Consider the following 16,693-nt stretch of genomic DNA (forward strand, 5'->3'; position numbering starts at 1 on the left):
ACTCTAAAAACTTCCTCTTCACCTAACTCCATTTCCTCTTACCATCCAAACTCCTTCAAAGAGTAGCCCTACACCCAAACTTCATTGTCCCCTCAGGGTATTCCTGCCCCTCAATTTACTGCAATCTGGTATCTTCATCAACCAATTCAGTGAATTGCTCTCATTAAGGTCACCTGGGACCTAACTGCCAAAATCCCGTGGACACCTATTCTCTGCCAGGTGACACTGTATTCTACTTCTTCCTTCTTGACACTTTTATCACTTGTCTCTCTCAGAATCCTTTCTTTGCTTATCATTTAAACTTTGACAGTCCCCACAATTCTGTGTTCTCATCAACTTTACAATTTTAACTACTGCTTATATGTGCTGATGACTTTCAAATTTTTTATTTCCATGTCTTCACATGCACATCCAATCATCTACCAGTCATTTCCTCCTGAAATTTACAGGTGATGTATTCAACCTGTCCCAAACTAAACTCTTCTTTCCAAAGCAGTTCTTTATCCCATATTCCTAGCCTCAATGACACCACCACCCAATCTTAGTCACAGAAACACAAGTCCACCCACTACCTTTCTCCTTATTTCCCATAACCAAATCTTAATTGCCAAAATAAGATTAAAACTTATTCCCTCCCTTCATCTATACTTTGTTTTAGATCTCCTTCTCTTCTTGCTAAGTCATAAGTTACTAAACTAGCATTTCGTGGCACCAATTGTTAGGCACTCCTATTTAAAAAGGATTCTATAAACAAGTATATTTGAGAAGGGCTGCATACCATATGCCTGTCTTGAAGAGTCAGAATGAACATTAGCCTCTAGCACCCCTGAGAAGTACTACTGTAAAGAAACCTGCGGCCGGGCGCAGTGGCTCATGCCTGTAATTCTAGCACTTTGGGAGGCCGAGGCGGGCGGATCACGAGGTCAGGAGATCGATACCATCCTGGCTAACATGGTGAAACCCTGTCTCCACCAAAAATACAAAAAATTAGCCGGGCACGGTGGCGGGTGCCTGTAGTCCCAGCTACTCAGGAGGCTGAGGCGGAGCTTGCAGTGAGCCAACATTGTGCTACTGCACTCCAGCACTCCAGCCTGGGCGACAGAGCAAAACTCTGTCTCAAAAGACCAAAAAAAAAAAAAAAAAAAAAGAAAGAAAGAAACCTGCCTAATTCTATTTATGCGAGGGTCTCCTTTATGTTTGTCTAAAAATTATTTCAGTAGGAGAAGAAGTGGAAAGATAAGTCCCATTTACAAATCAAAGACAAACGCTCTTCAGAAGAGTGTGGAAAACTGATCTCCATACTTCTTTAATGTATCAGCCTAAAGCTAATGATTTTAAATGCAAACCTGAGCATATCATTTCCATTCTTTACTAGCTCATTATTTACTGAAGAAAAAGAACCAGCTCCATGCAATGTGGATTATAAAACCCAATCTCGTTCCCCTAGCTGCCTCCTTGAGCGACATCTGCCAGTGCCTGATGACATTTCGGTAACTCTCAACTACTTGTGTTTGTGGTTCCTCAAACACACATACTCACACTTACAGCTCTGTACTTCTGCTCATGCTATTCCCTCTGCCCTGAGTATCCTTCCCCTTCATCTCCTTATTCACCAACCTCTAACTCGTCCTTTAAGACTTAGCTTAGAAATTAACATGACCTTTGGTCTCCTTATTTGGCCTTTCTTGGCCCCACTGCTCTCCTCCTTTTTCCCCAAACATTGACTAAACTCCCTCAGCATTCCCACCATAGAACGTAATACACAGTATTATACCATCTGCTTGTGTGTCTCCCCTTCACCCGACTGTTAAAAGGCCAAGATTACATCTTGTTCATTGTTTCATTCCCATAACAGTCAATCCATGATTAATGAACTCAGTAGTATTGTAGTAGCCCTTTCGATAACAATCAGGCAAGACTATCCAGAAGAAATCCAACACTCCAGCTTTTCTCTCATCTCATCTCTCAAGTCATAGTCTGGTTGTAGGAAAGGACTTACCTATGCATATTTTACCAGGGAGGGATATTTACTCCAAAGATTTATGTCCATACTCTTACTAACTCTGCCTTTAAAAAATTCAACCCGGTGTGCTTTCTGATAGCGCCACTCTTTTCTACTTATAGTGTTCATTGGCTTTTTTCTTGGAATCTTCCTTAAGTGGTTCCTCTCTTAACAGTGAAACACGGTAGCTGCTTAAAGTATGGGTTCTGGTTCAGATCCCAGCCCTACCACCTATTTACAGCTGTGCAACTTTGGGCAATTCACATAATCTGTCTCCTCAGACTCCCCATCTATAAGATGGGCATAATAATATTAATAGTTCCCTATCTTATACGGTTGCTATAATCCATGAACATGCTGAAGCATCTAGACATGTTTGCTGCTCTGGTGGCTTCTGGCCATGTGATATATATTTATTTCCACATTTAACCAAATGGTAAAATTATTCCATTTATTCACTTCCATCCCTTTCTATTCATCATACTCTCCTTTGTTGTTCTGTTTTCTCCCTCCACAGAATATTAGTTCCTTGAGAGTAAAGGCTTTGTTTTGTCCACTGCTGAAAGTCATAGCACCCAGAATGATACTATACATACTAGCCCCTCAGTAAACAATTGCTGAATGAACGTTGTAAACTATCAAAGGGAAAAACAGACCAAAAATTTCATTATAATAAAAAGTAAAGAGAAATCTTCCTTTAGTGGCTTCCAATCCTATATTTTAAGACACCATATGCCGTAATAAAAACATAAGAAAATTTATTAAAATTTAAAGGCAAAAACATAATCTCAAAAGATTTAGTCATATGAAAGGCGTGATAGAGAATGGATGCTTTCTTGAAATTCAAAATCAGATCCAAGAGTATCACTTTCAGAATGTTCTAGTGGACTGGATTTACTTTTATTTGTCTTGGATGAAACAGTCACTATTCTATTTTCTTTCTTGACAGAAACAGATTTTTTCAAAGACCTACTTTTAATTGGTTCATTAACCAAAGAACTAGTTTCCCCAGTTCCTTTGCTTTTCCGGTTTTCAGGAGAGTCAGAGCAGGAATGCAGGTCCTTTCCAGGGTGTTTCTTACCAGAGTGTTTTTTGGTATATTCACCTGTTTTGGTCTTTTTCTCTGAAGAAGATCTGCTATTTCTGGACAACTCCTCTTCTTTTCTTTGACTTCCAGTTCCAGAAGTCGTATCTGGTAAAGGAGAACACATTCTAGCAATGAATCCCTCAAAAGACTCCTGCTGCTGCGCAGTAGCTGGGACTCCCAGGTTGTCGTTGGAAGTTCCTAAGGTCTCTGGAGTAGAAATTGGGACAGGGAAGGAGTCGAGAGGCAAAGGAATTCTAGCATCACCTGTAATTTTCTGAAACTAGAAGGAAAAACAAAACAAAAATTTAGTGACGAACAAAGCCATCCATTAAAAAGTCAAGTTCAAAACATCAATGTTATTCTGTGATCTTAGAAGATTTCCAGGTCATTTTTCCCCTAATTATATCTTGCCAAGTGACTGCCAACTCAACTTAGCTATATCCAGAGGTAGGGCCAGCACATTTTCAGACTTTTGTGTTTTGCGTAATTATTACTAATTTATCGCTCCCTCATTAAAAAAAATAGAACCTTATTCTATAAGAAAATTAATTTCTTTCCTATCCTCTACGCACATGTAAGCAGTATCCAATTTGTAAGCAGACTGAGTTTTCAAGTCGTCAGCTGCCAAGACCAGTCTGAGACTGGCTGAGATGGGAGATGGGGGCTCCAAGTAAGGCCACAGGAAAAGCAGTAGGGGATTCCTGTGGCAGACAAGTTTGCCCCTCCCATTCCCATAACTAGATGATGCGTATAATATACTGCCTGTTTGTTATATATGAATTACTTATTCTGAAAAATTATCTATATCAGTACTTGTACCTTCATTAGTGTTCCTTCATTGTAAGCTGACTGCATACAAATAGAAACCTAGATGAAATATGAATAGAATAGACATTTATAAAATTTAAAATTTAAAATATTTTCTCTAATCTTTCATTTCTTCACTGAGGATAGTCTACTTTAAATCATAGATTTTTAAAAGAACTTTCTTATTTTTTATTTACAACAATACAATATAATGGGCACAAACTTACTAATCTCAGTCTTGGAAAGGACCCCAAAGATGCTTCTGGTACCCAAGCATGTGAACAGATCATTATTCTTTTCTCTCTTAGTAATTCCCTTTTTTCCTAGTCACTTGTAGAATCACTAAGTTCTGTTCTATTCACTTACCTGGATATTTTGCATCTGCCCTAGGGCATTCTGCTTTGGTTCTGGTTTTTCATCTTCAAGCGCCTTCTTTTCTTCTTTAGGTGGATTACTAACAGTAGAAGTCATCTGGGGATGACCTAGTAATTGAAAATCTGACTGATCTATCCCAGCCATTGTGGCAAGCTGCCCAAGCCTGGTCAAGAGAAGAAAAAGAGGAAAAGGCAAGGATTACTAGAATCACATAAGAACAGCTTACATTTCCCGGAACCTATGACCATGAAATACTTCTAAAATCTTAAAACCCATTATCCTACTCCAGACCACATCCCCATCCCTCCTAGTTTCTCAGACCTTCCCACATTTATCCTCTGAGATGAACCATATCAGATTGTACAATCCTTTAAGCACTGTTTCTTCCCCCAACAATGTATTAGATACCTCTTGACTTCATTTCCTTACTCCCTATTTTACATACAGTCTCAGTAGAAGCTGCATTTTCTACCGCATACCTACTGCCTCTCACCTTCATCCCCACACATCTATACCACCTTTCCTGCAGTCCTCAAGAATATGTTTGTTCCTTCCCTCACCAAACCGTTCACCTATAAAACATAACTCTATCAATTATCTATCTCCAACTCTCTCTTTCAGTATCTTCTTTTAGCAAAATCATTCTTGGTTGAGGACCACTGATCCATATCTCTATCTGTATCTACCCTGCAGATTAATAACAATTTTAATGTCTAAGACAAAGTTTATTTTAATTCAAATTTATTTAACAAAGTGAATAAAAGAAAAATTCCTATACATTCCTGAATACTTTCAATTAAAACTACCTTCAATTTAGTCTTTAACAAGAATTACCCTTAACCAATTACTCTATCTACAGCTTACTCTTTTTTTTCTTTTTAAGAGATGGGGTCTTGCTATGTTGCTCAGGCTAACCTTGAATTCCTGGGCTCAGCCTCCCAAGTAGCTGGGACTACAGGTGCAAACCACCAAGCCAGATAAGTTTACTCTTTCATATTGGGCCCTCAACCAAGGTAGGTTTGTCATTTTGCATTTCTTTTAAAATTAATTCCACATTTAAAAAAATCAAGTGTATTACTTATAATTACATAGTAAATATGACTTCAGGAAGCTATAAAAATTGCTCAAGTTCCTCAGCAAAACACCATTAAAGTCATGAGGGACGAATGTCATAGGGAGAAAGTAACTAACCCAGCATCTTTAAGGAGATCCAAAAAAGCATGAAACTTCTGAAAAGAATTCTCAATGCTGCCCAAAACACCTTCATCATCCAGGATCATATTTGTCAATGACTGTGCATGAAGGGCTTCAGACAGAGAGAAATTTATATTTCTTAACTGGGCATTTTCATGTTCCAGCTATAAAAGAAGATTGAAAATGTGTGACATGATTTTCTCTCATTATCACCAAAATAGTTTTTATGAAACTAAAATAAAACATTTTAAAAATGTAATTAATTTGCAGTTAATCTAACTCTCCACCAGTAAAGACAGACCATATTACATAACAATCAAAACCTGGAGATAACTGGCAAAACCTCCTACATAAACAATATAAACAGTATTTCATTAATGATCTTTCAAAAGGATCACATTTCTAACAGGTTAAATACATACCTGGATCATTCTATATTTAAAAATTAGCTGTGTAAGGTTTCCCTCAAATTAGACAATGAAATAAAGAGTAAGCATATTACAATTTGGCTGTTAAGAACTAATTTTTGCCAGTAAAATACTTAATAAATTTAAAAGTCATATTTCAGACCCAATTTACTAACTGTACAATTATCAATATTCCCCCTTTGCTTCTTGAAAATATGTACTCTCCCTGCACACTATCCCCCTTTATCATCTATTTATCTAATACTACACATAAGTCTAACTCTGGTATTTCTCAGAAAGGCCATTGTGTTCACAATGCACCTTTTGCCTTATACAATCAGGTGCTCAACCTTTACTGAATGATTAACTGTCTTCCAAACCAATGCATATACTTTCGAAAATTCCTCCTTAAACTTGCTTTGTAATAATATAGTTATATAGAACGTTCTAGCTTATGCCCTGCTCTTACGCACATTCACCTAATTTAGTCCTCATGGTATATAGATTTTTATCTTTCATTGCATTCTTACCAGTTTTCCATTATCTTTTACCTTATTTATTCATTTTCCTAATTCACCATCAGTAGATAGTCTCATCCCCATCTTTCATGTAATTGTATATCAGTATAAGCCTAATAAATGCATTCTTGAATTGATGCATCATGAACAAAAAATAAGCTCCAGTCATATAAAAGCACAGGAAAAGAAAACAAACTACAAGTTTTACATTTTTAAAAAACATGCTTTTTGGAATACAGACCACACAATCACCAAATATAAGTAAATACAAACATTAACATAGTGTGTCCAATTTGCAATATACTGTATTGTCTCACTTTAAAGTTTATAAAATGTATGTATGTATGTATGAGTTAAAGTTAAACTAAAACCAAAACAAAAAAACTCTCAAAAGGTAAGAAAACTTTTATTTACCTCACTGACTCGCTTATCAGCCTTAAGCCTTATCACTCTTTCCTCCTTTAACTGCTTTAGGCACTCCTCCAGTTTTTCCTAGTATTAAGTAATAAAGTAAATATTGTAATTAATTCCCAATACGATCCCCAAAACTCTTCCAGCTGTTGAGCTCACCAAGTGTTTAGGGATAGAGCCAGAAGTGAACTCATATATCAGGATTACAACCTACTGCCTGTATAATATCATACCACGCTAGGGAAATTAATTACCAAAAACATCAAATTCTCACATTACAGATTTATTTAAATCCCACTCTTCCCAAAATAAATTTGTGATAGCTCACCATAGAAGGCATACACATGTTTATTGAGTCAGAAATAAAAATTAAGGCTATGAAAAAGAAATTCTATTCTTTTTTTTTTTTTTTTGAGACGGAGTCTCGCTCTGTTGCCCAGGCTGGAGCGCAGTGGCCGGATCTTAGCTCACTGCAAGCTCCGCCTCCCGAGTTCACACCATTCTCCTGCCTCAGCCTCCCGAATAGCTGGGACTACAGGCGCCCGCCACCTCGCCCGGCTAGTTTTTTGTATTTTTTAGTAGAGATGGGGTTTCACTGTGTTAGCCAGGATGGTCTCGATCTCATGACCTCATGATCTGCCCGTCTCGGCCTCCCAAAGTGCTGGGATTACAGGCTTGAGCCACCGCGCCCGGCCCGAAATTCTATTCTTATTTGTAGATCCATTATAACAGGAAGCCCCAGTAACACACTTAACACACCTGAATTATGTAACAGCAAATTAAAAATCAAGTAATCAATTAAAAGGGACAGGGCTCTTTCTGGTAAAGACTGAAATACAAAAGGAATTAGACAGGATGGAGATTCTCCAATTCCCTCCAGAGTGAGGGAAGGAACTCTACTATATACCTACATTAGGAAAGGAAATTGGTACCACTTTCTGGAGTAATCTTTAGTAAACACTACCAATTCTATGTCTGGGAATTTACCCTAAGGAAATCACCAAACATGCGGACAAAGATTTATCTACCAACATAATGTCACAGGACTGTTTGTAACTAAAAGCCTCCAAATTGTGATTGTTAAAAAAATATATATATATCACATTCATACGATGAAATGTTCTATGGAGCCACTAAAAACAATGATACGGGTCTTAACCAGAGTTAATGAAGGTCGTTTTTCTTGGGAGATGGTCCATAAGCTAAGTAAGATTCTCTGATGTGGAAGAGCATTCAATGATGTGACAAAATATTTTGTTAACTTTTTAAGATAAAAGGGCAAATTATAAAATATCCAGGTGTGTGTACTATGCAGAGGTGGTTTTTATTTCCGTCAACGGTTTTCACGATTTTCAAAAATTTTCTCAAAGGGCATGTATTTTTATACTCAGAACACGTTTGAAAAATCAGTAAATGCCCTAATAACTACAAATTCTTTAATGTTTCATTATCACTTAAAAACAACCAAGTTTTTATGGGAAAAAGGAAAAACAAATTGTAAAATTCCTGTACTTACTATTTACATAATGGTTTTAATGTTTAGAACTGTTATCAAAGAACTTCTAACCAAACATGCAAATAAGCAAAAAACTTATCACAATTGGAGAAAGAAGACTAAAATCCTACATTCCTAACTAGTTCTAAAAATCACATCAAAGCACAATTACATGAAATTGTTTCTCCCTCTAGTGGAGGAAGTGAGAACATAATGTTACATTTTTATGAAAGCACCCTCCTCAGTACTCCTTTGAAGAGTAATTCACGCTCCTTAAAGAAAATAAGGAAATATGAAACAAAACAATTAGAAAGTAAAATCACTTAACATTCCACTACTTAAAAACGTCTAAAGATAAAGTGTTGTAGTAATTTTCCTCCCTGACAGCTGCTCCTCTTCCTCCCTTTTCTATACACGGAAGAGTTGATTTTTTTTCTGGAACACAATCCCAGAAATATCAAATGTTATACTGTACAACAACCCTTGAACATCAAGGGCTTGAAGTATGCAGGCTCATTATACACAGATTTTTTTCAACCAAATGCAGATCAAAAACACAGTATTCCGGCCGGGCACCAGTGGCTCACACCTATAATCCCAGCACTTTGGGAGGCCGAGGCGGGTGGATCATGAGGTCAGGAGATAGAGGCCAACATGGTGAAACCCCATCTCTACAAAAAATATAAAAATTAGCTGGGTGTGGTGGTGCGCACCTGTAATCCCAGCTACTCGGGAGGCTGAGGCAGGAGATTCACTTGAACCCGGGAGGCAGAGGTTGCAGTGAGCCGAGACTGGGCCACTGCACTCCAGCCTGGCGACAGAGCAAGACTCCGTCTCAAAAAAAAAATTAAAAAATACAGTATGCTCCTATGCAAAACCTCATATGGAGGGCTGACTTTTTACATACCCTGGTTCCACAGGCCAACTGTGGGGCCTGAGCATGCATGCATGGATTTGGGTGTATGCTGGAGGATGGAGTCACGGAATAATAACCTGAGTAAACTGAGGGAAGACTGTATATCCAATTTTATGTTAGACATTCTTCCATTTAACATTGAATCAGAGAACTCATAACTTTGACTTTTTTTTTTTTTGAGATGGAGTCTCGCTCCGTCACCCACGCTGGAGTACAGTGGCCCGATCTTGGCTCACTGCAAGCTCCACTTCCCGGGTTCACGCCATTCTCCTGCCTCAGCCTCCCGGGTAGCTGGGACTACAGGTGCCCACCAACACGCCTGGTTAATTTTTTGTATTTTTAGTAAAGACGGGGTTTCACCTTGTTAGCCAGGATGGTCTCGATCTCCTGACCTCGTGATCCGCCTGCCTCAGCCTCCCAAAGTGCTGGGATTACAGGCATGAGCCACTGCGCCTGGCCAACTTTGACTTTTTTAGTGGGCTACAAAATATTCCACTGAGCCAGTTTATTAGTTCATGTAATCATTCCTTTATGGCTAACAAGACTGTTTCCAACTTTTCAACATTATAAGATAAAATAACCACTTTTAAGCATGAAGGCTTTGTTCTCCCATATTTAGAATAATTTTCTTGCAATAATAAAAAACAAATTTTAGGTCAAAGCAAATAAACATTTTTAAGGCTTTGCAATACTTACATCCAAATTGCTTTTCAAAAGATTTCTAAGATTTTATACTGTTACTGGCAATGAAACAGTCTATCACTTGGATATATCACCTCTACTCTAACTGTTGGCTTACCTTCCCACTTAAAGTGCAAGATATTCAAGAGAAGGCAGTATATTTTATTGTTCATCCCCAATATCTGTGTCAACCACAACGCAGACAACCAATAAATAATTGCTGAATAGAGAAAATCCCTGCCAATATAAGATTTATGTGTGTGTTAAAGACGGAATGTGTGTTTTTCTCTAATAGATAAAAGGTCACTGTCTTCCTTAAATGTGCATTTCTTTGCTTACTAATTAGTAGTTGAATTTCTTTTAGGTTATTTTTTGGAAATTCAGATTCTCTGAGGCAAAGTTCTGGCCTTACCCATCAGCTATATAACCTTGGGCAAGTTCAATAACTCCAGGTCTTAATTTCCTCATCTATAAAACGAAGACAAATTCATGTATCACAAGGCTCTTGAAAGGAGTAAATTAATTAACACACATATAAAACTGAGAAGAGTGCCTGGTATATATAGAGTATGTTCAATCAATGCAAAATGAATAAACATACAAATAGAATTAGTAGAGAAGAGCTTAAAATGGAAGTTAATCGTCTCCTCTTCACTCACACATAGTTCCCAGAGGCAACCATTTCTTTAAGCAGGTTTTTTTATTGCAAAATACGCTAAACATACTGAAAATTACATAAAACACACTATCAGGGAATACTCATGTAGCCATAAACCCAAGTTTGCAAGTACAACTAGCCAGCATCTCTGAAATCCCCCATATCTTCTACTCATCACAAGCCCCTCTCCTTCTCCTGGAATTAAACACCAACCTCATTTTCCTAATGATCATTTCCTTTATATGTATGCATCCCTAACAATCTAGTTTTGCCTACTTCTAACTTCATGCAAAGAAAATCATAGTGAATGCAGACTTCTGTATCTTTCTTTCAACATTGTTCTTACAATTCATCTGCTGTTGCCTGTAGCTCTTGTTCAATTTTATTACTTTTATAGTTTTCTCACTGTACAAATACAATCTAATTTTTAATTCTTAATGGACATTTAGGTTGTTTTCAGGTTGGGCTATTACAAATAATGCATGTGGACCCTTTTGCACCTGTTTTTCTGGTGCATGTACCCTTGGATGACTTGTTAGGTCACAAGGTATTTATATACTTTCAACTGACAGAAAATGCTAAATGCTTTCCAAAGTAGGTGTGCTGACTTACACTTCCAATATAAGCAGGGTGGAAGATTCTTATTACACTCCAGGTTTACAATACCTGCCACTACAAAATTTTATTTTTTGCCAATCTGACAGGAGTGTAGTTGCATCTCATACAGATTTCAGCTCATTTTTCTCTGATTACCTATATGGTTGAACACTTTTCCATATTTATGGGCTACTTAGCTTTTTGTGTGTGTGAGGTTTAAGTCAACTATTCTTCTTTTTAATCCTTCTCTAGTTCTAAATAACATATTATTTAACTACTATATGACCGAATTTCAGACATTATTTACTAACTTTCTGCTTTACTAAATAAAAGTTTGGTTCATTCTTACTTATTTACTTACTTATAGCCACTCCTCTCAATAAAGTTATATCACCATTAGTTTTTCCATTGGTCATGATCTCTTCAACTTCTAGTGATATATATTATCTTTCTAATTCCAGGATGCATGGTAGCTGATGAGAAGTATAATAAAGTCTGTTTTTTATTGTTTTTTAGGTGACTGGTATTTTTCTCTCGGGAATTTCTTTCTTTTCTCAGTACTTCAAATTTTACAATGAAGACTGTCTAATTATTTGTGTCTATCTAAGGCAGACTTCCTTATAATTTTTTTTTGTAATTCCTTCCATCCATTTTTTTTTGTCCTGTGATATTTCTTACAGCAACATGTTAGACTTCCTAGATGCAACCCACTACCACACGATTTCTGTCATATTTTCCAATCCTGCCCTTCTGTTCTATCTACTGAGAAATGTCCTTAATTCCTACTGACTTTATTTCAACCATCATAATTTCCACCCTTGCTTTCTGCTATTCCTTTTTAAATGACACTCTATTTCTTTCTTTTTTTCTTGTTTTTCTTTGAGACAAAGTCTCACTCTGTCGCCCAGGCTGGAGTGCAGTGGCACTATCTGGGCTCACTGCAAGCTCCGCCTCCTGGGTTCACGCCATTCTCCTGCCTCAGCTTCTCGAGTAGCTGGGATTACAGGCGCCTGCCACCACGCCTGGGTTTTTTTTTTTTTGTATTTTTAGTAGAGACAGAGTTTCACTGTATTAGTCAAGACAGTCTCAAGCTCCTGGCCTCATGATCCGCCAGGCTCAGCCTCCCAACACCCTATTTCTTTTTTACAGGCGCTGTATCTTTCATACTTGTACTTAACAAACATAAGGATGTTAAGTAGGGTTTTTTCTTAAAGTATTTTTGTTCTCTTAATTAGCTCTGGTCCTACCAGGACATATTTTTCATCTTTTATTTTCCTTGTCATGTTGTGAGTTTTACTTAACTATCAAGTGAACCATGGTTATTTTCTATTTAAGAATAAGGGAGCAGAGGATCACTGGGAGCTGACGACTGGCTTTTCCTATGCATGAAGAAGTGGGTAGCCAGTATGGCAGGATATCCTCAGCTACCCTTTTCTAGGGTAAAAAATCCACACTATCTACCCCAGTTCTCCCCAGTTACTTTACTGTTTTTCAAAGTCAAATGATCTCATTTCAGGAGAGTGCAGGTAAGACTGGGAGTCAACTCTTCCACATACAAACTGTCAAGGAGCTCCCTCTATGTTAGTCACGTTTCTAGTTCCCTTCCTTTTTCCTATACGCATATCTGTGTATGGAGCCATTTCTGGAGTAGGGATTAGATTCCCTCTGAGCTGTAGGCTTCCCCTGTGCATATTCCAGGCAATGGTTTTCCTCTGTTCTACTGCTTCGGTTTCATACTCATTTCCATCTGTCGTCTGTATTTCAAAAATATGTTGAAATCTCTTCAATTCTCTTGATTATTGTAGGCTTACATGTGTTAGAAATTTTGATAACATCATTTTAAAGAGTTCTTAAAATAGAAAAGAACTGAGAAAATTCTCAGTGCCTCTTGAATCAGAAATTCCCAAGTTATATTTCGTAACCTTCTTGGTCTCCTCAGTGGCTATAATCACTTTTAGAATACAATTTCCTAATCCCCTGGTGAAGAAAATAAATACAACACATTTAAAACAATAATGAACATGAATGAGACATTCTACGATTTTGTTTTTCCTCTGGAACTTCGCAATAAACCACTTAGGTGCTACAAACTATAGGTGCTCATTTATAATAGGGACAATTCTACATTATCTATAAATTTTTCCCTCTAATGTTCTATCATTTTTATAATTATCTTAAAATTTCTCTATATAAATACTATTAATTTTAATTTTAAAAACGAAAATCAGCCTTCATTTTTTTGAAAATCAAAAAGTGATTTCCACAGTCACATAAAAATAAGATAACTGCCCTTCCACCATGTGAGGACATGGTGAAAAGCCATCCATCAACCAGAAAGCAGGCCCTTGCCAAACATCAAATCTGCCTGAGCCTTGATCTTAGACTCTCCTGCCTCCAGAACTGTGAGACATAAATCCCTGTTGTTTATAAGCTAAATGTAAGTATATAAAAAAGGGATAATTACTTCTATATTTCTAAGTTTCATATAAAAGAAAATTATATTAATTCTAAAAAATTAATTGTGGACTTCCTAGCACACACAAAAAAGTTAAGGCCTCCCAAAGAGCCCTAAATCAGCTGGTTACATTCATTCAGGGCTTAATTTCTTCGAGTTGATCTTATGATCATTAACGCCTTCCCTAAATCTAGTATTCTATGACTCTAAGGAAAGGAAAATAGATTACTGATGACATGTTTCAATTTTTATTTCTTAGAGTACAGATGTCCTCCTTTTTACCTTGTTCTATGATAAAGAACCATTCAAGGGATATGAGATAGAAGGATTCCCATGCAAGCTGTCCAGTGCATAATCAAGCTTTCACCAGAAACTAACTAGAGTTTGAAATAATCTTCTCTATATCTTTAAAGTGATAGCTTTGTACCTGTAATACTTCTTGTTTTATGTTAGTTTTCTCAGGCACTTCATGAACACTCTCTGAAGAATCATCAACCTCTTCAATTTCAGAGGATGAAGGACTCTCTACTGTCACAGTCACAGGAAAACCTGGTTGCTTAAAGAAAGAGGACAAGATTGTATAATAATATAAACTAAATACCAAATACCAAAGGACATCTAATCAAAGTGATCTTTCTGAAGTGTTAAGTCATTCTCTATAAATGTCTATCACTACTCCTTAGCCTAACACAATCAATAACAAAGTAAAAAGACAATATTCTTGCTATGTCACTGAAATAATTCTCTCATACAAGGTTTATAATTAATACTGGAATCGTCCATTTTTTTTTTCTTAAATAAAATCTTTCTGAAAAGAACCTATATTATTTTATTACACTTTTTTTACATAAACCAAGAGAGGAGGCAGGGTAAACATTTTTTGTCAGATCAACTGCAGATGAGAAATTTATTCTCTACCATCACACACAGAGTCTTAAAGAAAATAAGATTTTTAGGAGAAAAAATCCATCAGTGGAGGCCTCACAAAGAATTGGAAGAATAATTTAAACTGTGAATAATAAACACCAGAATGGTCTGTAATCCCAGCACTATGGGAGGCCAAGGCAGGAGGACTGCTTGAAGTCAGGAGTTCAAGACCAGACTGGGCAACATAGCAAGACCCTGTCTCTACAAAATAAAAACTAGAATTAAAAAAGAAATTAACCAAATACATGCACGCAACTAAAACTGAGACATCAAAAACCTCATCTTTTCCTCATTCTTAAGCCAAAACTACTGTAATAACGATGCAATTCTCCTGTCAAGTTTCAATGCCACTGGAATGTTGTTCCATATGATGTTTCCAAATATTTCAAAATTGACTGTGTCACAATCCCATAAAAAGTCCACAGATCAAAAAGAAGAGTGCCGGGATACATAACTGTACAGAAGAGAAGTCATGAGAATGCAGTATCTACTACAAGCATAAATCCTGAAAATCCCAGACGGTAGAATGAGATGCACGCCCACACTTTTGGCTATGCAAGGAGCAGTACCAACACACAGGTGCTCCTTCATCTCAGTAGTGCTACCTTTTGCAGAGAAATTACAGTCTCTAAAAACAGCTGAAAAGGAAAACCTGATACTCTGTAGGAATTGGCTTGCTCTAATACCATGATGCAGAATGACAGGGAATGTGTTTGATCCTGACAAGGGAGGAAGAAAAACTCTGAGAAAGCAGAGGCTTTAGGACTGGTTGCTTTGTTTTGGCTTTAGAATCTGGAATTTTTATATACATTTATATATAACTTATATATTTATATATATAATTTATATATGTTTATATATACATATAATATATATATACACACATATAATATATATATATACACATATAATATATAAAAAATATGTATCCCCAAAAAACATTTCTTTTAAACTTAAGGACATTCTTGACTATGATAACTCCATGTGCCGGGTGAGAAATGGTGGTCAAATTTGTTTCACTGGGGACAACAGCTAATTTGCAGACCCAGAGAAATGACTTCCTGTCTACACAGATGAAACCACAAGGCCTCCATGGTGTGACATATCCACACGATTATACTGTGGCACTGGGAGAACCCAGAAAATTTTAAATGAATTTACTTCAGGGAGGGAAATGTTTTCGTAAAACTCTATTTAGTTTAAAGAGCACAGAGAATGATCTTCCACCTTTCCCATTCCAACCCCCTACATATTATAAACACGGTAACTACGTACCTGCAACTGATTATATATATCACGTGTTTTGATTAATGGGAAACCCCTAAAGAGATATTGATAAATTAAGTTATATTTTGATGTAAATACACCACCAGTTAACACTAGGTAATAACACTTGCTAGTATTATGTAGACTATCCATACATAACTGTGCATAGAAATAAATCACCTCCAGATAAGGGCCTGGAAAACTCTGCTATGGAGAAAATTGAACAATTTAGCAGAACGGCTTTGGGATAAGTCTCTGAAGATGCATGTAGTTCTTATGTTTAGGATGGTTCAGATTTCCAATTTAACTTCTTTAACTGGTGATATTAATTGTTCTCTAATTCACAACTCCTTGTGACCAAGATGGGACTTGAAATTAGTAATTATCTCAAGGAGACATGAAACTGCAGTTATTAAATGAAAGTGTAAAGACCAGGGCCTCAGCACTACAGTTTATGCAATAATAATTCACAAAATAAGTATAGTCATCAGTTGCCTAATAAAGATTATACATATTCAATTCAACCTGAGCAACTGAACAGCTATTTCAACATAGCACCCATTTGCAGTCCTATTTAAAATCAATTCTCTTTGTCTTCTTAAGCAATTGTTAATCTCCAATTTCTTGAATACTAAAAGTCATTTGAAAATAATTTATAGTAATCTAATTCATTTATTAAGCATAAAATTATAGTACAACATTTTAAAAACATTCTTCTGACAAAAATTACTATGAATAGCTACCCCCTAGGTAACTGGCTAAAACTAGTTATATCTGGTTTGAGTCACTAAATATGATTCACTAAAACGAGTTAGGCCAGTTGGCTGAGTTAGATTAAGTCTAACCAACACTCTCCTATGCTTTACAATGCCCTCTCCCCAATCTTAAATATCCAAA

The 16,693-nt window shown here is 36.6% G+C and overlaps 1 protein-coding gene across 7 annotated transcripts in view; it reads right to left on the reverse strand.

Annotated features, from left to right (window-relative positions):
- Positions 1–2,735: 2,735 nt before the first annotated feature.
- Positions 2,736–16,693, reverse strand: part of CEP78 (centrosomal protein 78) — a 30,550-nt gene continuing 16,592 nt past the window's right edge. For 3 of the 7 annotated variants that reach the window (XM_023213335.1, XM_023213331.1, XM_023213330.1), the window contains 7 exons: positions 15,806–15,851; positions 14,031–14,159; positions 6,805–6,882; positions 5,463–5,629; positions 4,263–4,434; positions 3,909–3,956; positions 2,736–3,369 (listed from right to left, as the gene is read on the reverse strand). In XM_023213335.1, coding sequence (XP_023069103.1) covers positions 2,800–3,369; positions 3,909–3,956; positions 4,263–4,434; positions 5,463–5,629; positions 6,805–6,882; positions 14,031–14,159; positions 15,806–15,851 — 1,210 coding nt within the window. In that variant the 3' untranslated portion in view covers positions 2,736–2,799. The remainder of the gene's footprint in view (positions 3,370–3,908; positions 3,957–4,262; positions 4,435–5,462; positions 5,630–6,804; positions 6,883–14,030; positions 14,160–15,805; positions 15,852–16,693) is intronic. The other 4 variants (XM_023213333.1, XM_023213332.1, XM_023213334.1 and 1 more) reach the window with 3 other exon arrangements.

This window comes from Piliocolobus tephrosceles, chromosome 14 (genome assembly GCF_002776525.5).
Source record: "Piliocolobus tephrosceles isolate RC106 chromosome 14, ASM277652v3, whole genome shotgun sequence".
Classification (NCBI taxonomy): Eukaryota; Metazoa; Chordata; class Mammalia; order Primates; family Cercopithecidae; genus Piliocolobus; species Piliocolobus tephrosceles.